This window comes from Apodemus sylvaticus, chromosome 23 (genome assembly GCF_947179515.1).
Source record: "Apodemus sylvaticus chromosome 23, mApoSyl1.1, whole genome shotgun sequence".
NCBI classification, from domain to species: Eukaryota; Metazoa; Chordata; class Mammalia; order Rodentia; family Muridae; genus Apodemus; species Apodemus sylvaticus.
In genome coordinates this window covers 56,015,817-56,042,941 of record NC_067494.1, presented here as the reverse complement: position 1 = coordinate 56,042,941, position 27,125 = coordinate 56,015,817, and the positions used below count along the sequence as shown (strand labels likewise).

Below are 27,125 nucleotides of genomic sequence, written 5' to 3'. Positions count from 1 at the left end.
AATTATTTAGAGTGTAGAGCAAATACTTACTTCCCCATCAGTACTTCAAAAGGGATTCCTGCATGCCTACAGGGATTGCATTCTTTTTCTGAGACTGTGGGTTTCTGGCTGACTTGGAAACTGTACTTCCTATAAGACTGGCCTCAAACTCACAAGATGGGGAGCTGCTTTGACGCACCCTAAAGATGGCGCCTGGCTGTGTGCCAGGCCTGCTGCTTGATTAATAAACAAGTCCTTATTTGGAAGAGCTGGAGCGCCTAGCCTGCTTCCGCCTTATTGCAACCTATGAGCATCTGCCATGTGGCTCATGCAGATTGGCTCACTATAGCATATTTAAGGGGGGTTGGGAAGTGCCTCGGAGTCAGAAGATTGTTCAAGGTTCCTGAATAAACTGCTTAAAGAAGAGTTCCTGTGTTGTGTCTTCCCTCGCTGGTCGAGTTAGGCGCAACATCTACCTCTGTGTCTAGAGCTCTGACACGAATCACAACATCTGTAGCCTTTAAGGATTTTTTTTTCCTGGATTTTTTTCGAGACAGGGTTTCTCTGTGTAGCCCTGGCTGACCTGGATCTCACTTTGTAGACCAGGCTGGCCTTGAACTCAGAAATCCATCTGCCTCTGACTCCAAAGTGCTGGGATTAAAGGTGTGTGCCACCACTGCCTGACAGCCTCTGAGGATTTCTTTTTTTTTTTTAATATTTGTATTTTCTATATTCTTCGTTTACATTCCAAATGATTTCCCCTTTCCCGGATCCCCCCTCCCCATATGTCCCATAAACCTTCTTCTCTCCATCCCTTCTCCAATCACCTCCCTCCTTTTTCTGTCCTTATATTCCCTTTCCATGCTATATCAATCCTTTCCAGGATCAGGACCCTCTCCATACTTCTTCATGGGAGTCATTTGTTATGCAATTTGTGCCTTGGGTATTCAGGGCTTCTGGGCTAATTAATATCCACTTATCAGAGATTGCATTCCATGTGTATTCTTTTGTGATTGGGTTACCTCACTTAGCATGATATTTTCCAGATCAAACCATTTGCCTAAAAATTTTGTGAATTCATTGTTTCTAATTGCTGAGTAGTATTCCATTGTTTAAATATACCACATTTTCTGAATCCATTCCTCCTTTGAGGGGCATCTGGGTTCTTTCCAGCTTCTGGCTATTGTAAATAAGGCTGCTATGAACATAATGGAGCATTTGTCTTTATTGCATGCCGGGGAATCCTTTCGGTATATGCCCAGGAGAGGTATAGCAGGGTCCTCTGGAAGTGTCATGTCCAGTTTTCTGAGGAACCTCCAAACTGATTTCCACAATGGTTATACCATTTTACAGCCCCACCAGCAGTGAGGAGTGTTCCTCTTTCTCCGCATGCCTTTGAGGATTTCTAAGATGTATGTGAACACACCAGCCTAATGTGATGCACAGCCTAATTTTTACTCTTTGTGTCCTTTTTTTGTATTTGTTAGGACAGACTCTACTATGATGATTCTGAAGGTGAATGAAATCTTTGAAATTTCAGCACTATTTTTAAAGGATTTATGAAATTAAATGTATTTGTGATGTGTGTTTGTGTAATGTCCAATGACCATTAAACCATGAGGATAATACATTGTATACCTTCACATAGTTTCTCACAGGGATGAGATCTGTGAGGTACAGCACAATTGGATGCCATATTGCTTTATTGCTACATGTTGTGCTTTTTATGATTTTCTTGTTGTTGTTAAGACAGAATCTATGTAGCCATGGCAGTCTTGGAACTCACTATGTAGACAAGGATGGCCTGAAACTCAGAGTAATCTTCTTGTCTCTGGGTTCTGAGCACTGGGATTAAAGGCATGCACCATTTTGCCCCATTATTATGAACACTTGATGTTAATCAGATAAATGTTTTTGTTATAGCTTTTCCCCAGCATGAGAAAGAAGGCTCAGTGATTAAGAGTTCTGGTTGCTCTTGAGATCTGGTGTTCAATTGCAACATGCAAATAACTACACACACTGTCTTTACTGCCAACTTCAAGGAATCTGATTCTCTCTTCTGGCTTCTACCTGCTCCAGGCATACATGTAGTGCAACAGACATTCTTGCAGGCCAGGCATTCATGCACATAGAAAAAGGAAAAAAAAGCTTTCCCCACAGTTACATTTACAGAATCTTATTTTAATATAAACTTTGTTATATTTTTTAAAGATTTGAATATTCATTTCAGGATTTCACAAACTTGTTATCTTTGTGAGTCTACTACTTATCCCCTTGTGATTTGTACGCAGGGAACACCAAATAAATGTTATGCCACATTATTTACAACAGCATGTTTTTCTCCAGTATGAGTTTTCTGATGTCTTCTAAGATTTGAAATACACATAAAGGATATGTCACAGTCTTTGCATTTGTAAGGTTTCTCTCTAGTATGAATTCTCTGATGCTTTTTAAGAAGAAAGCACTCAGTAAAAGATTTGTCACATTCCTTACATCTGTAAGGTTTCTCTCTCGTATGAACTCTCTGATGTCTTTGAAGATGTGAGTACCTGATAAAAGATTTGTTACATATGGTACAATTGTAAGGTTTCTCTCCGGTATGAATTTTCTTATGTGCTCTAAGAGTTGTGCCTTCACGAAAAGATTTGTCACATTCCGTACATTTGTATGGTCTTTCTCCAGTATGAACTCTCTGATGTATTCTAAGAGTTGTACCCGTAGTAAAGGATTTGTCACATATGGTACAACTGTAAGGTTTCTCTCCAGTATGAACTCTCTCATGTGTTCTTAGATATGTGAGTTGGGTAAAGGACTTGTCACACTCTACACATTTGTAAGGCTGTTCTTTAGTATGAATTTTCTGATGTTGTTTAAGAATTGAGTTTCTAGTGAAAGATTTGTCACATTCCTTACATCTATAAGGTTTCTCTCCAGTATGAACACTCTGATGTCTTCTAAGAAGCGAGTTATGAAGAAAGGTTTTTTCACATTCCTTACATTTGTAAGGTCTCTCTCCAGTATGAATTGTCTGATGGCTTTGAAGATTTGAGTACTGGGTAAAGGATTTGCCACATTCTTTACATTTATAAGGTTTTGCACCAGGATGAATTTTGTAATGCCTTCTAAGCTGTGATAATTCAATAAAGGACTTACCACATTCTTCACATTCATAATCTATTTCTGAAGAATGAGTTTTCTGATGAATTCTAAATAATTCATAGTGCGTAAAGGATCTATCACACTGACTGCATTTGTAAGAATTCTCTCCAGTTTGGAGACTCTGATGGCTTTTAAAGTGCAAAAGCTGATGCGAGTCTTTACCACAATCTGAACCAGTATGTTCATCAGCTCTATGGGTTTTCTCATGTCTCCTAAAACTGGAACAGTGGGCAAAATATTTGTCACACTCCTTACATTTGTAAGGCTTTTCTCCAGTATGCATTTTCTGATGACTTTTAAGTCCTGACAACTGAGGAAATGATTTTCCACATTCTTTGCATTTGTAAGGTCTCTCTCCGGTATGAAGGCGTTGGTGTGTTTTAAGAGTTGTACACTGGGCAAAGGATTTGTCACAGAAGTTGCACTTATAGGGTTTCTCACCAGTATGAATTCTCTGATGTATAGTGAGATTTGCAGAGGTACTGAAGGATTTCCTGCATTGCCCACACTGGTATCGTTTTTCTCTAATGTAGATTATTCGCTGCACGAGACTGTGCGTAGAGCTGAAATGGTCATATTTTTCTTGTCTCTGTTCTTTGTTTGCATTGTTTGTTCTCTGATCTTGAGCAATGTTGGAACACAAACCGGAAGATTTCGCAAAGTCTTTCGATGCACAGTGGTCTTCTCCAGTGTCAGTGCTTTTAAGTGTACCCGGGTTCGATGAGTCAGCAGAGGCACCCTTGTCCTTACAGCACCTATTGTTATTAGAGGTTTCTGTACTGTCCCTTCTATTCCTAAGTGCACAGTTGGAGGGTTCGTGAAGCATTTCTCCAAGCTCATTACCCTGACGAGACTTCTTTTTCCTCTTCACACGTTGACGGACAGTATCACGTGCAGAATAATTCTCTGAAAATGAGTACAACGCAGATTAATAGGTCTTGTTCCCAGATTACACGTGTGATAAATGACTATCTCTGTAAGTTATCTTTTAAGATAATTCAATCTGCAACTATTTAGAACAGATCTCCCAGTAGTTGACACTTTTCATTCACTGTAACTGTATGGATCCTTACCCGACAAGCTATTTTTTGTGAGAACCTATACAGTTTCAAAGAAAGGGTTCTTTCATGGTCAGTGATTTCTAATATATCTCATTTTTACTGAAAATGTCTAACTTGGCATTCTCTGAAATTCATAAAAAGTAAAAAAATCTCAGGCTCACACTGTACCTCATTTGATCCAGGTAGGTGACCAGGCCTACTCTGCAAACAATAATCCATGTTTTCTGTGAGGAAACCTACAACCAATGCTAGAATTTTGGGAAACAATGCAGATGTGTGAGACAGTGCTGTGCTCAGTACATGAGAAGTGATCAAAGTAGAAGAATCTAGGAAATAATTCCCAGTTACTATTCCTGTTAGAATCGCGAGCATACGCTGGGAGAATTTTCAGTTTGCACAGCTTGAGTTTTTCTTACAAGTAAAACAATGTTGATTGCAATCATGGCTATGGAACTTTAAGATATGGGTGGAAACAGTATGTGCTACTAAATTTCTGTTGCATCTTCAAATAAAAATCAAGTGCGCCAGGCAGTGGTGGCGCACGCCTGCAATCCCAGCACTCTGGGAGGCAGAGGCAGGCAGAGAAACCCTGTCTCGAAAAAACCAAATCCAAAAAACAAAAACAAAAACAAAATCAAAAATCAAGTGCGTGGAACCTCTAAAATGATAAATAAAAAAAAAAGTAAATACTATGAAAAAGTTTTTTTTCTTAAAAGTTATTTTTTTTTTCCTGATTCTCTGTGAAATTCACATTATGCACCCCAGGTCCACTTGTTTTCAGGACCTTCCCAATCGGCCTTGTACCTTTGTAACCTACCCCTCAAATGACAATAAAAAAATAAAGGTTAAAATTAAGAAAAAAAATCTGGCCATCACCCTGACCAACAATCTGCTCTCGTATCAGTTGCAGCCTCCCCTCACACCGGGAACAGTTGAGGTGCACCAGTCCTGCTGTGCATGTGCATGTACATATTCATCATAGCAGCGTTGGAAGCTGGGGAGTGACACACTGCACACCCTTCTAGCCAAACAGTTTTATTTGCAAATGTTTGTGGCAATGAGTCATAGGTCTGGTTCCAGGCCTCTGGCTTCTACTACACCATCAAGCCCCTTGTGGAGGCTTCTCTGGGATATCCTGCTGTTGCCATGAGTTACTGAAATCCTGCGGCTTTGGTTCAACAGAACTAGCCCCACTACATGCTCCAGAAGTTCATAAATTGGATAGATAATGGGATGAGCTAAATCAAAGCTGTGGCATTTTTCCTAGGTGGTAAATGAGGTGGTTGGCCCTCCAGCTCTTCTGCATACACATACCATATAGGCCAGTTCTCCTCTGTTGCCTAGGTGAGGAGCAGGGCAAACTCTCCCAAGTCTAAGTCTAGGTTGCACCACCATGTGGTGACTGGTGAAAGGCAGGGCCAGCTTAGGAAGTCCCTAGAACATCAACATGGCCTCAGGCAGCAACCAAGACCACAAAAATCCATATGGCCTATAATGACAACTTGGGCTGTAGGCATTTATACAGCCCCCATAGTGCCAGTGGGGCCACAAACCAAGATAAGGCCTTTGGTGATGGCAGTATGGCCTGGATATCACCATGGCCTCAGGTGGCAGCACAGGCCTCTCACATCAGGCTGTTCCTTGCTGCAATCAGATCTCCATTTCTAGGTCTTCTTCATGATGCACAAACTCTATGCTTCTCTTTGTGTCCACTTTCTCCGGCATATAGTTGCTCATAATAGTGGTGCCCTCTGGTTATCTTCTGCCTGCCTGAACAAGGGAACCTCCTGGAAAATTTCTTTTTTATTACTTAGACTTCTTTTTTCCCCCCATAACAGTTTAATAGAGAGTTTACAAGCTATATACTTACAAAGGAAGAGTTAGGAACTACAGAAGAAAAATGCTCTTACCCACAGACACCAGGTTGTTGTAATTCTCCACCATCACATCAATGTACAGAGTCCTCTGAGCAGAGTCCAGGCACTCCCACTCCTCCTGGGAGAAGTCCACAGCCACATCTCGAAATGTCAACAGATGCTGGAAAAAAAAAGTTACACTTTGACTATGTGCTTCAGGGTAGAATACTTTCCTGGATATACAGAGGAAGAAGGCAGACGAGTGAAGACCATTGTTATCTGACACCATCAAAAAAATTTTAAAAAAATTAAAATCATCAAAATATGGTTTCCAATATAGTCACATTCTGTAAGGAATGGTCAAACTCTGTGAAAAGATGACACAATAGTTTTACAAGCAGTATCCATAAAACAAGATACAGATTAAAATATGGACGTGCTTATCTACTTGTTAAGAAGTGAGTTCATGTGCCACAAGATCATCGCGTTCCTGTCTCAGTACAGTTCCTGATGAGGATATGTGCTTTTAAATGCTCTGCTTGAGATCATCTTAAAATATATACACTGGGTCAATCTTCTCTGTACTTGGGCCTTACATAATCTACTCTAACAAGCGCAGGTATGATTTTTAAACTATAATATTTAACACCACACTATTAAATAGCAAAGGGGTAGGTATGGGAGGCAGAATTCATGAGTCCTTTTTAGGCAAAGAATTATGTTTTTTTCCACAGTAGCAGGTTTGTAATAACACTGCATATTGATAATTTTAATTGTTACAGATAAAAATTATATATATATATGGCTATTGGGACCACTTACAAGTAGATAGAAAAAACTGCCTTAGCCACCCACATTTAACGTAATACAAGCTTTTCCTGAGCATGTACAAGAGCCATCTTAGACAAATAACAATTTCAGAACTCTATAGCTGCAGGATAGGGTTGAATAGCTGTCATTTAAGTAGAAAATGACTAGAGCAAAGCTACGTTGAGAGTATCTTTTTGCCTCAAATGTAACTAACTGCTTATGCACATCTATCAGTAAATGCTAAGGCATTTTTAATGGATGCGTGCCACATAATTCTACACAATGAGGCCAAGCCCAAGTGTTCTGCTCAGTGAGATGCTGCATGGGATAAAAACAAAAAAAAAAAAGGAAAAAAATAAAAATACGCATCTCTCTACTATGGAAGGTTACCACTGAGCTTCTTAAACAAGTGTGTGGTACTCCCGAGATAAACAGATATGAGGTGCCAACAAAAACGTAGACACCTCTCCACCAACGTGATATTAAACACCAAAGAGAAATAAATGCAAGTAGATATAATCTCGGCCTACACTCAAGAACATCAGTTTCATGGCACAATTAAGCCACATATGCCTGCCATGAAGGTAATAATGACCACTGGTTATGAGAAAGGATATTAAGCTAATTGCTTTCCTTTGTTCTATTTCTGTCACAGGTTTTTGGGGTCTGGATTAGTACATAAGCATATATTTGATAGTGAAAACATAAAATCACATCTGAGGCTACAGCGCTTGTGTTCCTAATGAATATTATAACTGCATAAAAATGCATTATGTTGTTTGGTCTCTTGATCTGCTGAATTGAAGTCTGTGATTTTGTTTCTCTGCTTACAACAATTTCAAAATAAAATTTAAAATTTTATCAGGAATAGAAAATTAAAGGCGTGTAATGTATCCAACTACAACACTTTTAGAAATAGACTGGACTTGACCGCTGACCTGGGACATGTTTACTGGAGAATCAGCCATTTCTTGCTGTTTCTCTTCTTTGATTTTCTCTTTGAAGAAGAATGAAGAGTCGGCTAGTGGACCTTTAATATCTAGGGGTCAAACATGAAAAGTAAAATTAATACTGAATGTTGTTTTAAAAAAAATGTGAGATCACATAAAAAGGCCCAAGCAACAGAATACTACCTGGGTGTGGTCAGTGACCCCAAAGCACGGAGAGTATGGAAAAACATTTAAAACTTGGAGAGAAAATTGCCAGCAACCATACTGTTGCACTTAGAAAAATATTCTCTCAAAATTGAGGGAGACAGAAGTGTACTTGGAGACAGTCATGAATTAACACAATTCATTTTACTAAAGCAGCATAGCACATAATAAATTAGAGGCAAAACATACACAGGAGAATTTGTGAAATTATTTAGGAGAACATGGGAAATAATACATTTCATATGACGAATAGATGAATACAGGAAAACAGGGAAGTAATTGTCCAAGCTCAACGATTCAAGCTACTCTTTTTTATGGTAAAGAAAGAATACTACAAATATTCCAACAAGCAACAACATTTAAAAATAATCATAGGGAATAAAAACACTACAAACAAAAAATGTAGCAAATCTAGAAACCAATATAAAGAATTGTCAACTTAATGAACAAATCCACAGGTTAAACAAAACTAGCATGTAACCCAGCTCTTCTAATCCTTGGTATAAACTCAAAGGACTCAACATCACTCCACAGATATGTGCTCAACATTGTATATTGTTACTATATTGATAATAGGTACCACATGGAAAGATTATAAATGTCCTCCAACTGAGAAATAAAAATGTATATATACACTAAAAAATATTATTGAGGTGTAAAGAAAATTGAAGTCACAACATTTGTAGGTAAATAGATGGACTTAGAACAGATCACACTGAGTGGAGTGACCCAGACAGACAGACAGACACTGCATGTTCATCTCTTAGGAAGCTCCTCCCTCCAAATCTTTGGATGTGAGTTCACAGCCTGGAGTAACTGCAGTAACCACAAAAGTAAAACCAGACTGGTGGGATGTGGAGGAGTAATAGACAGGCGAAGACAGGGAACAAATGATCTTAAAGGGAAATGGGAAAAGTATGAGAGGTTTATTTATAGAGAAGGGCAAGATATAAACACAGCAAGAGAGTAACATAACAGTAAAAATGTCTAAAATCTCAAAAGGAATTATGGTTATTATCCTACCATAACATATGTCTGTCATACAGATCAGCCTGTGAACATACACATGTGATGTGTAGATGAAACTTCCTTGGGCTGAAAATGCTATTTTCTACCAAACCACAGTCGCACCACTGACTGTCAACAAAATAAAACACAACAGCTGTGTTGCATCACAATTCTTGCTGATGCACAATTTTAATGTGAGCACTGAAGAGATAGATGTGGGTGGAAATCTATGGATTCCAGTCTAGCCTGGTCTACGTGGTGACTTTTAGTAACAGGTTGGCCATGGGCCCATGAGCAGAATGCTTTTCTTGAACCAAGAAGACGAGAAGATTGCAGATGCTTTTCTGATATAGTTGAGTTATCATTATTCACAAGATCCTTTTTAATATTATCCTATTCTATAATACCTTTTAATTTTGTTCCTGTCTCACTTACTTTCTTTTTTTCTCCAAAATAGGTTTCTCTGTGTTAGCCTGGCTGTCCTTAAACTCTGTAGACCAGGCTGGCAGAGAACTCCAAGATCTACCTGCCTCTGTTTCCTGAATACTGGGATTAAAGGTGTGTGCCACCACCACAAACTGGTTTATAATGTTCTTAAACAGCATACTGTGATTCCAGGCTCTAATTTACAACATTCAGAACTCAGTACAAGAAGACACATTTCTTTTCCCCCCTTTCCCCTCCTTTTCTTTCTTTTCTGTTTTCTTTCCTTCCTTCCATCCCCCTCTTTCTTTTTCTTGTAGTTACTTTTTTTCTTGATTTTTGAGACAGGGTCTCACTGTACCTCTAGATGTCCTGGAACACTATATAAACCAGTCTAGCCTGCAACTCATTGAGATCCACTGCCTTTGCTTCCTGAGTGCTTAGATAAAAGCAGAGTTGCACACTTCTTACAACATTGTATTTACATCACAGACTGCATACATTTCAGATGGAAAATTAATGGTGAATAGACAGTTTACTTTTAAAAGTAAACATTTACATCCATACATGTAGAACTCACAACAAGTAATATTTTCAGATTCAATTAAATTTTCAGGAGTTCCTTTCATGGCTCCTATGAAAAAGCTCTAGGGGAATCCAAGTCCCTAGGTACATATACCACTCTTTTGAATAGGGAATGGAAGTTAGAATGGATGACTGTAAATTTCAAGCTGTGTCCTTCACACCATAGCAAAGAGACCATGTTGCAAATATCAACAGATAAATTCAAATATTCTACTCCATTATTCTTATAAGCATATCTGTCAGCCATAAGATTAATTTTTAAAATAGTATTATTCCAGATAATATTACTGAAAATTTATTGATGAGGGTAAGACATCCACAGCAAAATTTTGAGAGTTTTCATCTTTATGAGCAATAGAGAAAGTGATCACTCTCTCCTTATCTCCTGCCTGTTCCTTCCCCAGCCCTGCAGTTCCTCTGACCTTGGAGGCTCCATGGACCCTGGGCAGCTATTCCCACCTATATGGTTGCTGACTGTTGAGTCTCCCAGGATGTCCCACTGGGCACCTGCGGCTTAGGGAAGTTTTCAGTCCTGTGGTCCCCCCACTCCTCCACCTCCACTCATTCTCTGCAGTCAGGTCTCCACCATCTGACTGCTCAAGGTGCAGCTTCCCAGCACCCCGCCCCACTACCCCGCACAGCTCAATACAGAATCAGGTTCTTGACACTTCTGGCTTGACTCTTTAGTCCCAGCTCCTATGAAAAAGACACATTGCTTCCCAGATTCCCTGGCTTCATTCCACTAACCCCACTTACACTACACCCTTCCTCTAAAGTAGGCCAATATGCCACAGGAAGACTGATCCCCCCACTTAGTCTTCCTTCAACAGAAGTTCAGCAGTCAGGTTGCCATGTGCTTGCTCTGCACAGCCATGTGCTTGCTCCCAGCCTAGACCAGAGTGGATCTGGTAGGATGTTGCATCCCAATATCTGACAATTATCCCTATTGTGAGTTCTGAATCCTCAGATGTCAGATAGGCAATCTCAGACCTTTATCTGACTATCAGCCTCTCAGTCGCATACTGCATACCAAACAACAAAAGGCTAAAATCAGGTGCCAGAGTCTCATCCCCAAAACACAAACAGGAGAAGCTGGGAAGGGGGGCAGTCTCAACTAGTCAGAGATTGGCCCACAGCTAACAGCCCCAGGGCTGAATTCATCCCGCTGTACTGCTGTCACCACTAGATGGTGGTCTTCTCAGTTAACTGTGAAATCAGTTACTCTTCTGTGGCTCATGCAAAAAGTGAGAAAAACCACAACTTTTTCCTTCCTTCCTTCCTTCCTTCCTTCCTTCCTTCCTTCCTTCCTTCCTTCCTTCCTTCCTTCCTTCCTTCCTTCTTTCTTTCATCTCTAATGGAGTGGTAAATGCTGAAACTCTTGGCTGTCTCAGATGCAGAAAATAAGTAAGGTCTTAAAAAGTCAACTAGCCCATCCATCTCTAGCTATGGAAATAACAAGGAAGAAGGAAATAAGGAAGGGAAAGAGGGGAAGGGCACACACCATTCTCTAGACTCCATACAACTGTAATCAGTAACCAGCAGCAACTGTCTTTACCTGCACTGGCCTCACAGAAGACCGCAGTCAGTCTAGGAAAGGGAACGGCTCACTTTACCTCTCAGATGCTGACTGTGGAGAGATTCCAGGAGAAGAATCGCTGCCTTTAGTTGTTGTCCTCCGCTGAGCACATCAGGTTCAGGACTGAGCTCCAAGTCCACAGACTCACAAACGGCTCTGGTTCATTTCAATGGATCACAAAAATATGAATACATATGAACACAGTTGAGTGACTTGTAATTGTGGACCAGGATAGTGGAAAATCAGGAGGTGAAGATGAGCAGTATTAGATGAGCCCACGCAAAAGCACACATGCACACACCTTCTATATACATGCTATACACATATGCACGTCAGTCAGTGTTAAATAGCTAATAATAGAAATTTGAGAGGGCCATTCATTCATTCATTCAAGACAGAGTTTTACTGTGGAAACATGTATTTGAGGAATGTGCTATTATGCCCAGCTCAAATACTATTTTTTTTAAGATTTATATATTTTATGCATGTAAGTATACTGTTGGTGTCTCTAGAGACCCCATGGGAGGCACTGGATCCCATTACAGGTGGTTGTGAGCCACCATATGGTTGCTGGGAACTGAACTCAAGGACCTCCGGAAGAACAGTCAGTGCTCTTAACTGAAGAGTCATCCCTCCCGCCCCTGGAATATTTTTTTAATGACTACATTAGTGTGTAATATTTTGTTTGGTTGTACCAATATCTGGTGGGATCTCTCTCTCTCTCTCTCTCTCTCTCTCTCTCTCTCTCTCTCTCTGTCAGATTTTGAGACATGCTAGGCTTGAAATCACTGAGATGGCCTACTTTGCCTCTGGAATGTTAGGATTAAAGGCATGTGCCACCATGTTGGGCCCATTATCTGCTTTAATGTCAGGTAACAGAGTCAGAAAGTCTTTCTTTTTTTTTTTAAGTATTAAATGTGGCTGTGCTGTTCATTCTTAGAACTTACAATACATTCCTGTCAATCAGGTCATGGAGTTGTTTTCAGGGTTGCATTTTATAATTGCTTAAGTCACATTCCTACTTGAAGTCTTGTTCATATTATTTATTTCATGTTGTTTACATTTAATGTTTATATGCACATGCAACTTCATGTATTTCAATTAATCTTCCAACTTAGGGTAACAGAAGTCTTTAATATTAGTAGACACAAGCTCCTTTTTTTAACTCATTTTTATCAAGCAGGCTTTGCCTTTACCTTGGGTAACAGTCAGGACTTTACAAGATGATTAGTGGTGGCACACAGCTTTAATCCTTGCACTCAGGAGGCAAAGTCAGGCATATCTCTGTGAGTTCAAGGTCACCCTAGTGTACTGAGGTGTTCAGGTCAGCCAAGGCTACACAGTAATACCCCGCTTCTACAAACAAAGACATAATAACAAAACGTTATGTTTATTTGAGCAAGATCATGCAATCCTTCAAACTAAGCTCTCTGGAGACAGAAGCAAGGGGAAATGTGAGTTCAAAGCCCATCTGGACACCATAGAAAGTCTAGACAGGTGGCAATACACTAAGAGTTCCTGTCTCAAAATAAAGTAAACTCCTCCTGAGGAATAGCTTTTATGATACCAGAAGCACCATTGAGGATTTAAGTACTGCTAGAAAACAACTATTCATTCTGATGTTTACCATAGATGCAATGATTCTACTACAAGTCCACTACAGACACATGTATATGCAATAACAATTTTAGCAAGTGGTCATGAATTTGAAAGAGAACAGGAGGGTATTTGGGAAGATTTGGCAGGAAGAAAGAGAGAGGAGAAATATTCTAATTATATAGTAAACTCAAAATAAGAGTGTAAAGCAAAGCAAAACAAATGAACACACAACGACAAATCTACCCGAAAACCAAACTGAACAAACAAGAGTTATGTACCACTCGAGAAAATAAAGATTAGGGTTCCTTAACTTCCATGCTACCCTAGCTACAATATCATGAATATAAATTATAACTAATGTTGCCATAAATGTGGAGAAAGGTCAAACATTGCTATGATATTAAAAACTAGAGAATCAGCTTTTGAAGTCAGTCTAGATGCTCCTATTGAAATAAATGAATAAATAAAAGAAAGAAAGAAAATGTCTATGTGACCTAATTATAGCACTGCTGTGTGATATTATTCCTGTGGAAATAAGGGCAATCATCTACTTATCACAGATAAGGAAACAATGATAAAGCAATGATAAGCCAGTGTGGCTTCTTTTTTAGTTGTGTTGTCTGTGTATGATATGTGTCCCTCATCCTCACGCGGGCCAGAAAAGGGTATTGCAAGCCCTGGAGTTGAGATTAGAATTTAAATGGCCAATTTGAGGATGCTGGGAAAACAAAGTGAGTCTTCAAAGGAACACGCAGTGTTCTTAACCCCGGGGTCATTTGTAAAGCTCAGTGGACTAGTGAGTTTTATTGGGGTGAGTGACAAGAATGTGGGTGAGGTGCTTCCAACAGAAGAAGAAAGGATTCAATGACAGTTGTCACCTGTGAGCGTCATGGATCATAAAGACGGGAACCTGGGGCTCCCTGCAGTTCTATGCGCTCACCTGAGTTGAGAAGTAGTCTATCAAGCCACGTCATACTTTTCCCAGGAGCCTGCCTGTGTTCTGCAGTCCAGGCAGCTTGACTGGTGTCTGCTTCATGGATGGACTGAGCTTCTTCTGTCAAGCTCCCCTTGTCTGGCCCTGTCAGCAGCCCTAGCCAATGTATGCTTGAGGCGGAAAGGCTCTAGCAAATCTTGCCAGTTTCTGGGACTTCCTGAAGCTATTAAGTTTTCTATTTCTGAACATTGGGAGTCACTGTAGGAAGAACAGTTCATGCCCCATTCACCCCCCAGTCTTTAAGGCATCAGTTACTTTCCCTTTCCTCTGACACCCGATTTTTCTACACATTATCCTTCAACACGAAAAGGTTAAATCTTAGAGAACTCTGATACACAGTAACCTATATTGGGCATAGAAATCCAAGGCATTTCTATTTTACCAATGATCACTTGTTGATCACATTCTTCTTGCTTTATTCACAATGTCTAGGCCTGCAATCACCTCAGTTCTCCATCAGCTGACACACGGGCAAATGAAAATATGATCCGTATCTATAGAACATAGTATATTATTCAGTTGTAAGTAAACATGAAAGTATGAAATCTGGATGTAAATGTAGGCAACTGGAAAATATGGTGTCTTCTCTCAACTAATCCCCAACAGTCAAACAGCACACATTTCCTCTCATATGTGCATCTTACTTTCAATGTTTGTTTTGTTTGTTGAAGGAAGATGCATGTAGATGCTAGGAAGCTAGAAATGGACCAATTTAGAGGGAGATTCAGGACAAAAGGATGGGTAGTAGATTATGGATGAGGTGAAATTAGAGAGGGCAAATACTGGGAAAGAATGGTTCGAGTATGCAGTGGAGTAGTGGGGAGGAGAAAGGGTTGCTGCTGAGCGGTGAGCCCAAAGGAGACGTCTACGAGGAAGCTACATGGGCCCCTGTCATTGTGCAAGAGAACTAAAAACATTTATAATGACAGGATAGTATCAAATGAGATCTGAAAGAACTGGGCATAAAGTAACATGTGTTAAATGTGAAATGGGGGATGGGGCCGGAAGAAAGGAGGAAAGTGGCTGGAGTAACCAAAAGGATATATGAAGTTTTATGAAATTCAACTATTTTACCAGTTAAAGAAAATGTCATGCATAAGCCTTTTTGACAGAGGTATCCCACATGGGTAAATGATGCTCCTTCCAGACAACAGGAGTAGTGAATGAAACTCTCTACCAGGTACTGATTATCTACATAGGGTTACTAGTCAGGGAGTCTCTAGAGGTACTCCAAACAAAAAGGGCCACTGCTAGTCCTCTTGCTGGTGATCATCAGTACATGGAGTTGCTGAAGAAACCTAACACTTTGGGTTGGAGATACCGAGAGTACAATCTTTAACACTATATCCTACAATATCAAGTTACTGGGCAACAAGTGTGCACTGGTGCTATACTGGCATGACTGCTTAAGAGCAGAACTAAGCTCTCTCTTGACTGAATTTGAAGCCTCTGCTACAGAGATGAATTCATGCCATGGCCAAAACCCAAGTCTTAGGAGTATAAATGCAAGGGCACAACTTATTGATGTTATCTTAATAAATACATTATTAATCTGCCATCTAAATATTCAGGTTTATAATGACCAGTTTGCATTACTCTCCAGTATGTTAAGAGAAGCCTCCTCTTCTAGTAGGAGGTGGGTAATGAAGAGACCCATAACTGTGCAGAGAGTGCTAAGAAAGAGGAACTGTGTAAGATAGAGCTGATTACCATTTCATCGTAGTTAGCAGAGGGCACTCGAGAGTCTTGTTTACCCCAAGGGGGGACTGGGTACTAATGTCAGCTATATGGTTTTAATTTACAGTATGGGTTAATGCTTCCCAGTTTTTCTTCAGTAGTGCAAATGAATTTCTTCATACCTTCAGAGATTTCTTCCTTGTTTTTTTAACCACTTTGGTTTTTCTTAGATGGGGTTTTTCTGTGTAGTCCTGGCTGTCTTAGAATTTGCAGTGTAGACCATGCTCACCTAGAACTCGGGGATCCACTTGTTTCTGCCTCCAGAGGATGGGTACAAAAGGTTACACCAGGAAGCCCAGAACACTTGGGGAATTTTAAGCTCTGTGTGAGCATGCCTGTGACGTCACATGCACTTCTTATCTATCTCGTCACACTTATCTTCTATTTGTAAGGTTTGACTCTACTGCAATAATCTTGAAGATGAATGAGAAGTGATACTTTATTAGAGTACTTTTATGTGTTTTCTCTCATGGTGAATTTCTTTTATGTCAGCAATTTCAGCACTAGGTAAAGGCTTTATTGAATTTAATGCACTTGGTGGGTATAATTTACAATGGCAAGCAAGACTTGGAGATTATATATGACATGCCTTTGTATGGATTCTCAGAAGTATAAACTTTGTGATTTATAACATAATTAGAAGACTTTAAAACATATTTAATTACATTTTGTCATTATTATTTTTTGAGATATGGTATACATAGTTCATTCAGAGTATCCTAGAACTTGCTGTGTAGACCAGATCTCACAGAGATCTTGCCTTTGCCTCCCTAGTGCTAGAAGTAATGGTTGTCCCACCTTGCCTAGAATTATGAAGTTTTGGATGTTGAACAAGATGAATATTTTTATTACAGCTTTTCCCAAGAGCTAGATAGATGGCCTAGTGGTTTAAACCACTGGCTGCTCTTACGGAGAGTATTGGCATTCACCTCCCAACACACAGAGCAGTTCACAACTCCCTTTAAGCATAGCATCAAAGGATGTGATGCACCCTTCTAGCCTCCACAGGCACCAGGCATGCATGTAGTACACAGTGATATAAGCAGAAAAGTGCCCCCACACATACACAAACACACACACAGATACACATACACAAAGAGAGAGAGAAGCTTTTCACACAGTTCAATTTGTAAAACATTGTTTTAACTTTCTGAGATTTAAAAGTTCATTAAAGGCTTTCCCATGTTTCTTATTCTTATGTTTTTACTATGAATATCATGAGATTTATAAGGAATAGTATACTGAATAAATGCTATGTTACATTATTTAGAATGGCATGTTTCTCTCCAGTATGAAGCTTCTGATGTACTCTAAGGTGAGAGCACCTAGTCAAATATTTATCACATTCCTTACAACTGTAAGGTCTCTCTCCAGTATGAACTCTCTGATGTGTTCTAAGATATGAGTCCTGGGTAAAGGATTTCTCATATTCCATACTCTTGTAAGGTTTCTTTAAAGTTCTGAATTTTTTTCTGATGTGTTCTAAGAGTTTGGCATGTAGCAAAAGATCTGGCACATTCTTTACATATATGAGGTCTGTTACCAATATGAACTTTGATATTGACTATGATAGTGACTTCTAAGATATGATCACTGGGGTAAAAGATTTGTCACATTCTCTACATTTGTAAACTGTCTCCCCACTGTGACTTTTCTGATGTTTACTAAGAGTTGACCTCTCATGAAAAGATCTGTCACATTCCTTACATATCTAAGGTCTCACTCCAGGATCTACTCTGATGTCTTCTAAGATGTGAACCATGGATAAAGGATTTTTCACATTTCCTACACAAATAGTTGCAAACCAAGAAAACATCAAAAACAGCATCTACCATGATCAAGTAGACTTCATCTGAGAGATTCAGGGGCTGTTTATTATATGAAAATACATCAATATAACTGACCATATAATTAAATTGAAAGAAAAGAAATACATGGTCATGTCATTAGATGCAGAAAATGCCTTTGACATAATCCAACACACTTCATGTTAAAATTATTGGACAGATCAGGGATATAAGGCACATGCATGGATACAATAAAGACAATATACAGCAAGCCAATAGCCAAATTCAAATTAAATGGAGAGAAATTAAATCAATTCCACTAAAGCCAGGGTCAAGGCAAGGCTATCCACTCTCTCTCTATCTCTTCAATATAGTTAGTACTTGGAGGTGTAGCTAGAGCAATAAGACAACTAAAGGAGATCAAAGGGATAGAAATTGAAAAGGCAGAAGTCAAAGTATCCCTAGTCACACACAATAAGATAGGTCATACATAAGTAACTCAAAAAACTATATGGAAGAGCTCCTACAGCTGATAAACACCTTGAAGAAAGTGTCTGGATACAAAATTAACTCCAAGAAATCAATAGCCCTCCTTTATTCAAAAAATAAATGGGTTGAGAAAGAAACCAGAGAAACAACACCCTTCACAACAAGCAGAAATAATATACAATCACTTTGGTGTAACTATAACTAAGTAACTATATAAGAACTTCAGGTCCCTGAAGCAAGAAATTCCAGAGGGTATCAGAGGATACAAATATCTCCCTTGGTCATGGATTGGTAGGATTAAAATAGTAAAAATGGCCATCTTACTAACAGCAATCTACAGATTCAATACAATTCCCATCAAAATTCCAACAGGATTTTTTGACAGATGTTGAAAGAACACTTCTCAGATTCATATGAAAAAACAAAAAACCCAGTATAGCAAAAAAAAAAAAAAAAAAAAAAAAAAAAAGAAAGAAAGAAAGAAAGAAAGAAAGAAAGAAAGAAAGAAAGAAAGAAAAGAAACTTTTGTAGGAATAACCACTCCTGATTTTAAGCTAGACTACAGACCAATAGCAATAAAAACTACTTGGTATTGGTATAGAAACAAACAGGATGGTCAATGGAATCAAATCAAAGGCCCAGAAATAAACCAACACTGTACTTATGGACACTTGATTTTTGACCACACAATGGAAGAGAGAAAGCATTTTCTAGATGCAATAAGACAACTGCTTTAACTGGATGTCTATATGTAGAAGAATGCAAATAGATCCATGTTTATCACAATGCAAAAAACTCAAGTCCAAGTGGACCAAAGACCTCAACATAAAACTAGATACACTAAATCTAATAGAAGAGAAAGTGGGAAATAGCCTTGAATTCATTGTTACAGATGATAATTTCCTAAACCAATGATTCAGTAACTACCATCAACAAATTAATAAAGGGACCTCATGAATTAAAAAGCTTCATAAAACTGAAAAGGCAAAAAACACTATCAACAGGGGAAAAAGTCAGCCTACAGACTGGGAAAGGATCTTTACCACTCCTACACCTGACAGAAAGCTAATATACAAAATGTATGTACAACTCAAACACAAAACAACAACCAGAATACCCTATTTAAAAATGGGTACAGCTGGGTGGTGGTGGTGCACGCCTGGAATCCCAGCACTCTGGGAGGCAGAGGCAGGCAGATTTCTGAGTTCGAGGCCAGCCTGGTCTACAGAGTGAGTTCCAGGAAAGCCAGGGCTATACAGAGAAACCCTGTCTTGTAAAAAACACCAAATTAAATAAATAAATAAATAAATAAATAAATAAATAAATAAATAAATAAAACCCTAAAAATAGGTACAGAGCTAAACAGACGATTCTCAACAGAGGAATCTCAACTGGCCAAGAATCACTTAAAGAAATGTTCAACATCCTTAGTCATAAAGGAAATACTAATGAAAATGACCCTGGGATTATATTTTACACCCACCAGAATGAATAAGATCAAAAACTCAAGTAACCACCTATGCTGGAAAGGATATGGAGAAACTAAACAAGAAGAAACGTCCAAGCAAGGATGCTTGATTTCACTTTGAAGGGGGAATAAAATAGACACAGGGGAGAAGTAGAGGGAGGGAACTGGTTGGGAGAGAGGGTAGAGAGGAAAATTTGAGGTTTCAGGCTCAGGTGTGGGAGATACGGGATAAAAGGCCAGGAGTATGAATGTAAATCTTGAGCTGGCTGGAGGGGTGGAAGTATTTCTGGAACGAATCAGATACTGGGATGGGGGAGGCTCCCAGGAGTCAATGCAGGTGACCTTAGCTAAGACACTGAGCTGTGACCATATGGAACCTGAAGAGGCCACCTCCTTTAGCCAGCAAGGACTCCCAGAGGAAGGATAAGGACACCAACCCACCCTCAAAACTTTTGACCCAAAATTTGTCTTGTCTACAAGAAATACAGAGACAAAGATGAAGCAGAGACTGAGGGAATGGCCAACCAATTACTGACCCAACTTGAGACCCATCCAATGGGTAAGCACCAATCCCTGACTCTATTAATGATACTTTGCTATTGTACTGGCTGGTTTGTGTGTCAACTTGACACAAGGTGGAGTTGTCATGGAGAATGGAGCTTCAGCTGAGAAAATGCCATGAGATCCAGCTGTAAGGCATTTTCTCAATTAGTGACCAAGGTGGGAGGCCCCTTGTAGGTGGTACCATCCCTGGGCTGGTATTCTTGGATTCTATAAGAGAGCAAGCTGAGCAAGCCAGGGGAAGCAAGCCAGTAAGAAACATCTCTCCATGGCCTCTGCATCAGCTCCTGCTTCCTGATCTGCTTGAGTTCTAGTCCTGACTTCCTTTGGTGATGAACAGCTGTGTGGAAATGTAAGCTGAATAAACCCTTTCCTCCACAAATTTCTTCCTTGTCATGATGTTTTTTGCAGGAATAGAAACCCTAAGACAGTTCTGTTGCATACAGGAGACATGGCTGTGCTCTGAGAGGTTCCACCTAACAGCTGACTGAAACAGAAGCAGAGACTCACAGCTAAACATTGGATGAAGCTCGGGGTTTTATAGAAGAGTTAGGAAAAGTTCGGAGGGACCTGGAGAGGATAGGAATTACATGGGAAGACCAACAGTGTCAACTAACTTGGACCCTTGGTGGCTCTCAGAGACTGAACACCAACCAAAGAGCATACAGGGGCTGGATCTACCCCACCAGCACCCTACCCACCCTACCAGCATTTGGATGCAGGTCCCCCAACAACTGGCACAGGGCCAGTTTATAAATCTGTTGCCTGCCTGTGGATCCCATTCCCCTAACTTGGCTGCCTTGTCTGGCCTTTGTGGGAAAGGATGCACCTAGCCCCGCAGAGTCTTCATGTATCTAGGTGGGGGAAACCCAGGGGGCCTGCCACACTCTCAGAAGAGAAAGGGAGGGGGCATTGGGAGAGGGAGGATGTGACAGTGAAACAGGAGGGGGAGGCAGCAATTGGGATCCAAAAGGAATAAATGAATAAGTTAGTGGAAAATGGAATACAATTAAGCTACTGAGGAAAATGTAATAATAATTTGCAAAAAATGGCTGGGCTTAAAATGTGTAATATTAGATACATTTTCCCTCATATGCAGAATCTGACTAATAACATATGCATATATATATACATATATATGTTATTGAAAACAATGCACATATGAGTACAGTAGAACTTGGAGAAGAAAGACATGGAAAGTTAAATATGAGGCGTTGAGGTAGAACTGAGTGCAAGTAATGAAATACAGTTATGAAAAAATATTAAGGTAACTGCTTTTTTAGTTCTACTTCTGTCACAGGTTTTTTTGGGGGTTGGTGGTAGATAAATCCATCAAAATATATTGAACACTGAAACTATCAAATCAAATGAGAGTCTCTAGAGGTTTTTTTATTCCCAATGACGAATATAACCATATAAAATTTCATTTACTTGTGAAGACTGGGTCTGGTTATTTTCAGTGTTTGATTCTAATGTGTTTTACAATAAAGTTAAAAACAAATTATCAGAAGCAGAAAATTAAAGGTTTGTAATGCTTGAAAATATAACATTTCTAGAAAAAAAGTGGACATAACCACTGACCTGGGACATGTTTACTGAAGAATCAGCCATTTCTTTCTGTGTCTCTTCTTTAAATTTCTCTTTCAGGAATAATGGATACCCAGCTGGTGGTCCTTTCATATACGGGGTCAAAAAAAGAAAAGCAAGAATCAATACTGAAATCTACTAAAAACAATGTCAAACCACATTGAAAGATCCAAGCACAAGAATACTACCAGATGTCCTGTCAGTGACCCCAAAGCCAGCAGAATAAAGAACAATATTTGAAGGCTGGAGGGAAAGATCACTGAGAACCATACTGTTGCATCCAAAAAATAGTTTTCTTAAATTGATGCAGAGATAAGTGTACTTCAAGATAGTCACAAATCAAGACAATTCACTTCCCTAAAGCAGCACAGTACATAATAAATTAGAGGCAAAATTTACACATGAAAAAATAGAAATATTTTCCATGAAGACATAGAAAATAATACATTGCCTGTGAAGAAGAGAAATACAGGAGAACTGGGAAGTCATCAATAGTCAAGCTCTAATTATCACAGAGAACAAAGAATACTACCAATAACCCAACCAACAAAAGCATAAACAATAGAAGCATTGGGAATAAAAACACATGAAGAAAAAAATGTAACCACTATGGATATCAGTACGGAGAATCCTTAAATAAGCAAATCCTCAAGTTAAATACATCTAACACATGGCACGGTTCTTCCATTCTTTGGCATATGCTCAAAAGACTCAACATCCTACTCCATAGATACATGCTACACCCACATAGCTCACAATAGCTACAATTCTAAACAACCTAAATGACCTTCAACTGACAAATGGACAGTCAAAATGTAGTACATATATACTATGGAATACTATTCAGCTGTTATGAAAATTCAAAGCGTGAGTGAGTTTTGGAGGGAAATGGGTTGACCAAGAAAAGATCACACTGAGTGAGGTAACCCAAAACCAGAAAGACAGATATTGAATGCTCACCCTCAATTAAAGTTCCTAGCTCCAAACCTTCAGATATAAGTTCACAACATGGAGTAATTGCAGTAACCAGAAAAGTAAAAACAGACCATGGTGGTATATGGGGGGTAATAGATAGGTGATAATAGGGAACAAATGATTTGAATAGGGAAATGGAAAAACAAGGGCAGGGATTTAATTACAAAGAAGGGAGAGATATAATTCCCCAGCCCAAAAAAGGGATGGTAAAATAAATTACGGTTGTCTGAAAAAGCAATAAGGAGTCATATTATTATCCAATTATGAAAAAAATGCCTACAAGACATATCAGTCTGTATAGACATATCCACTTAGAGTATAAATGAAAACTTCCTGTCTGGGCTGATAATGTTATACACAAGAACTAAAGATTTTTTTTAACAAAACTACCAACACCAGGCATGAGAAGAATACGTTCAAATTGTTGGTCTCAGCTGTCCAAGAGATTTCCAAAACATTATAGGCTACTGATGTTGCCCTTGGTTCCATCCCAGAGGTAAAAGGTGAGTTCCTTTTGTTGATGATGCCCTGTACTCTGGACGCAAAACATGAGAGTCAAGGTGGATCTGAATGTAAGGCATCTTCCCTGGGCACTAGCTCTCATGGTACCAGAAGGCAACATGCAAGTTTACAAAGGAGAGAACCAAGAAACAGTCATACCCAACTATGACAGCTATGAACCACAATGATCTGCACTGTACCATAACCTAAGGCTGCAAGAGTGGTACACATACCTTGGTGGCAACCAACAGCTTCTAATTGGCCTTAAGACCTCAACAAGAAGGAAATCATGCCTGGTATTGCAAACCTAGACAGTATTTCCTGGGCTTATGAAGTCATGCATCTTGGAGGAGAACCTACAACCAATAATTTACTAAACTACCATAATCCCAAATAGCATTCTACATATTTATCCTATTTCCCATATATAAATGTACTCCTAACCCCTCATCAAGGAAAGTGCTTTTTGAAATACATGGATAGTATACAGAAAACTACAATCGGTCAAAATGCAGAGCTCTGATGCTCAGTCTCAACTGACACACAAGCAACACAAGTCCTACATCTAAAACTCAGGGATCACTGAGAAAGAGGGCTTAGGGGGAGATGAAGTTTGGAAGGAAGGAAGATATTCTAAGGGCCAGAGGAACAGGATGTTTGCTCTGAGATTTTGTCTCCTAGAAATGTCAGAAAAGCAACATGCTTGAAATCCTACAAACACTATTGTCTAAACATGAGCAGAACAAGGACAACACCAAGAAACATGCTAACATGGAATGGAGAAAGATCACTCAGCCTCAATGCTGGTCAAATGCTAAGGAATTCAGTGGAGAATTAGTTGGAGAAATAGCCTTTCCCAGAGAATAGAACATCCAATACCAAGTGTTCACCCCTGAAAACATATAGATTGAGTAGGGTGTATTTTTATGCTCAAGAATTCATACAAACATACAATATTTAAAGAAAATTATAAGTGTATGTTTAAATTGAAAAATATGTAAATACCACATAAAAATGATTAGAAGGCTTTCACCATTTTCTATTAATCCTACTCACATAAATAACACTTAATATGGGGATAGAGAGATGGCTCAGTACTTCCACTTTCTACTGTTCTTGCAGAAATCCAAATTCCATAACTAGAATCCATATGTGGTTCCCAACTGCCCATAATCCCAGGTCTAGAATGGATATGCTAGCAAGCAAAATACTCATATACATAAGACATAAACATCTAAATGGAAAATTGCAAAATGCTTGAGAAATTTCAGTGTGATTCCAAATGACCAATGCAAAAGTGCAGCAAATCCAAAACCTGTCCAGTAGCAATAACCAGGTGAATATCACCAAAATATCATAAACATATATTTCAGACTAGACAGTCTCTTCAAACAGTGGTACTGTGAAAAGTATCTATCCCCATATAAAAACATGAACATGGGTCTAAGTTCATGTATAACTTGACACAGTGAATCCTACAGAGTAATACAAGGGGGCAACACTTGATACAAGAGCAGGAACTGACAAATAGTACTGTGTATAATTAAAACATTCAGGGAAATACTGATAATTATAAAGCTTGAAGAGACAAACTATCCAGTAGATAAATGTATTAGCTTTCTACAGTACAATGGATAGAAACATAAAACTTATCAAAAATTATAAAGAAAGAAAACAATAATATAATCAATAAATATGCAAATAAATTGAATAGACCATGCTCAAGAGCAGAAGAAATGTTCAATATGTGCATAAAAAATTTTGTATCTACATTTTAGGTCATAAGACAGTGCAAATCTGCTATATACAGGTTCTAATTTTGCATAGTCAGTGTCCACTTTGAAGTTTCTAAATAATACCAAACACAATTGTTTCAGTAATTTAATGAAATATAAATGGATAATAATCTCTAAGTCAAAGATATTAATAGCATTTCAGAAAAAAAAAGATAACAACCAAAAAAACCCACAAAATGAAAGCTAAGATTAAAAATATGTTTTCTACCAAAAGTTCATTTCATGTCAACAGATAACAAATACTGAGAAAGAAGGAATCTTTTGTAAATGCCATGAATATGGAGTTCAATAAAGACTGATGGTAATAATTAATTATATCAGTGACAAAAAACTTAAGACAAAAGTATTAAAATGCAAAATGAGAGTACTAACAAATGGTATAATGGTCCATTAGATAGAAAATTCTTGACCAACATGGTGCAGGTCATAAAACCCAGACCACAGACATCTATAACAGATTACATAAAACATGTGAAAATAGGCACATTGAACATGTACTTCTCAACATAAAAAGACAACCTAAAAGGAAATGCCAAGTAATTCCTATTAAGATCTTATTTGCATGTTTTATAGAAAGTAATCCTGAAATTACCAAGGAACAGCACAGAGCTGGAAAATATGAAGAGGATCACACGTAGAGGTGATCTCACAGTGTATTACAATTACAGCAATGGAAACCACTGGGAATTGTCATGACAACAGACAATAGGAGATATCCCTGGGAAGACAGGCTAGACTGTGTTTACCTGTCCACAAATGTAGTTCCTGTTTCTTATCAAAACTCGGTTGGCATTATTTTCAGGAACGGTGAAAGTGACACTAAAAAGTATAGAAGGTGTTAGAATAAGAAAAAATGCAAAATTATTAAACATTACACCTAGAGGTCTTACTTTTTGTCATTTTATAATACATGAAAACGGCTGAAGTGAAAACCATTTAATGCGGATGGATGCAGACCTGCTCAGTGAAGTTCATGGAGAAGGACAGCGTGCCTCACATGCAGGCAGTAAACTGTTATTGCCTCCTAGGATCAGTTCTTCTCTGGACAGTCTCCTCAGCTCTACAACAGGATAATCCTGAGGAGACTTTTGTCAGTGGAAGTCTCCAGAATTTTTTCTAGTGAAACAGAATGTAGCAAAATGGATATTATGTCCCACTTCTGCATCCACTTCAGCCCCTTGCCGTCCCGTCACAAGTCCTCCACCATACCTGGATCCTTAGCTACCGTCCCCTGCCTCTCTTTGTTCTAAGGCACTTGTCCTGCTCCACAGGTGAGCAGATGTGGGAGATCACTGAGCCCTGCACAGGAGAACGAGATTCTTCAAAAAGCACCTGGATTTGTAACATAGTACTGTTATCAGTAGATGAAGAGAGGATTGTACAATGGCCCCCCAATTCTCATGCAGTTCCAGAATATTGAAAATGTTTAGAAAGTACTTTTAGTTAGCATAAGTTGATCCTCACTTCTAAACATACCTCAGTGAAAACTGGTGGGTAGAAATGAAATAAAATTATTGGGATGAGAATATTATACACTAGTGAGGCCCTTATTTATCATGGACTAAAAATGATGGAAGCCTTATACCTCCTAAGGGATTCATGCTTGCAGAATAACTCTCCAAGAACCCCAAGGAGGAGCAAGGGAGGCTAGAAGCAAACTATTCTCACCACATAAACCACAGTGTTGTACCTGTTCAGCATCCAGTCTCGGTACAAAACCTTCCTAGCTCGGTCCTGACACTGGCCCTCCTTCTTGGTCACACCAGTGGCTGTGAACTAACCACAAAATACAAAACAGCAGTTAAAATATTTGTCTTGGTTCACATCTTTAATCGTAACACTCAAGAGACAGAGTTAGGCAGAACTCAGTGACTTCCAGTCCAGCCTGGTCTACATGGTGAGTTTAGTCCAGATGCAGCAACACAATGGGCTCAGGTCTCAAACACAGCAAACAATAGAACAAAAAAATAACCGTTTGGTTGTATGTCCATGGACAGAGTCCTTTACTTGAAAGGAGACA

The 27,125-nt window shown here is 39.0% G+C and overlaps 2 protein-coding genes across 4 annotated transcripts in view; both read right to left on the bottom strand.

The window, feature by feature from the left end:
• Window positions 1–779: 779 nt before the first annotated feature.
• LOC127674120 (zinc finger protein 54-like) lies at window positions 780–26,404 on the bottom strand. 2 transcript variants are annotated; one of them, XM_052169991.1, is made up of 6 exons: window positions 26,315–26,404; window positions 26,063–26,221; window positions 25,852–25,924; window positions 21,828–21,919; window positions 6,110–6,236; window positions 780–4,044 (listed from the first exon to the last, which is right to left on the bottom strand). In XM_052169991.1, exons 4-6 carry the CDS (start codon window positions 21,855–21,857, stop codon window positions 2,288–2,290), a joined length of 1,914 nt encoding a protein of 637 aa, XP_052025951.1. In that variant the 5' UTR covers window positions 21,858–21,919; window positions 25,852–25,924; window positions 26,063–26,221; window positions 26,315–26,404; the 3' UTR covers window positions 780–2,287. The 2 variants fall into 2 exon arrangements, with proteins under 2 accessions (XP_052025951.1, XP_052025952.1); XM_052169992.1 differs by lacking the exon at window positions 25,852–25,924.
• LOC127674116 (zinc finger protein 54-like) overlaps window positions 26,315–27,125 on the bottom strand; it is a 34,546-nt gene continuing 33,735 nt past the window's right edge. Inside the window, exons 9-10 of one of the 2 annotated variants that reach the window (XM_052169984.1) lie at window positions 26,796–26,881; window positions 26,315–26,404 (exon numbers count right to left, since the gene is read on the bottom strand). In XM_052169984.1, coding sequence (XP_052025944.1) covers window positions 26,829–26,881 — 53 coding nt within the window. In that variant the 3' untranslated portion in view covers window positions 26,315–26,404; window positions 26,796–26,828. Of the gene's footprint in view, window positions 26,882–27,125 lie in introns of both variants that reach the window. The other variant, XM_052169983.1, reaches the window with a different exon arrangement.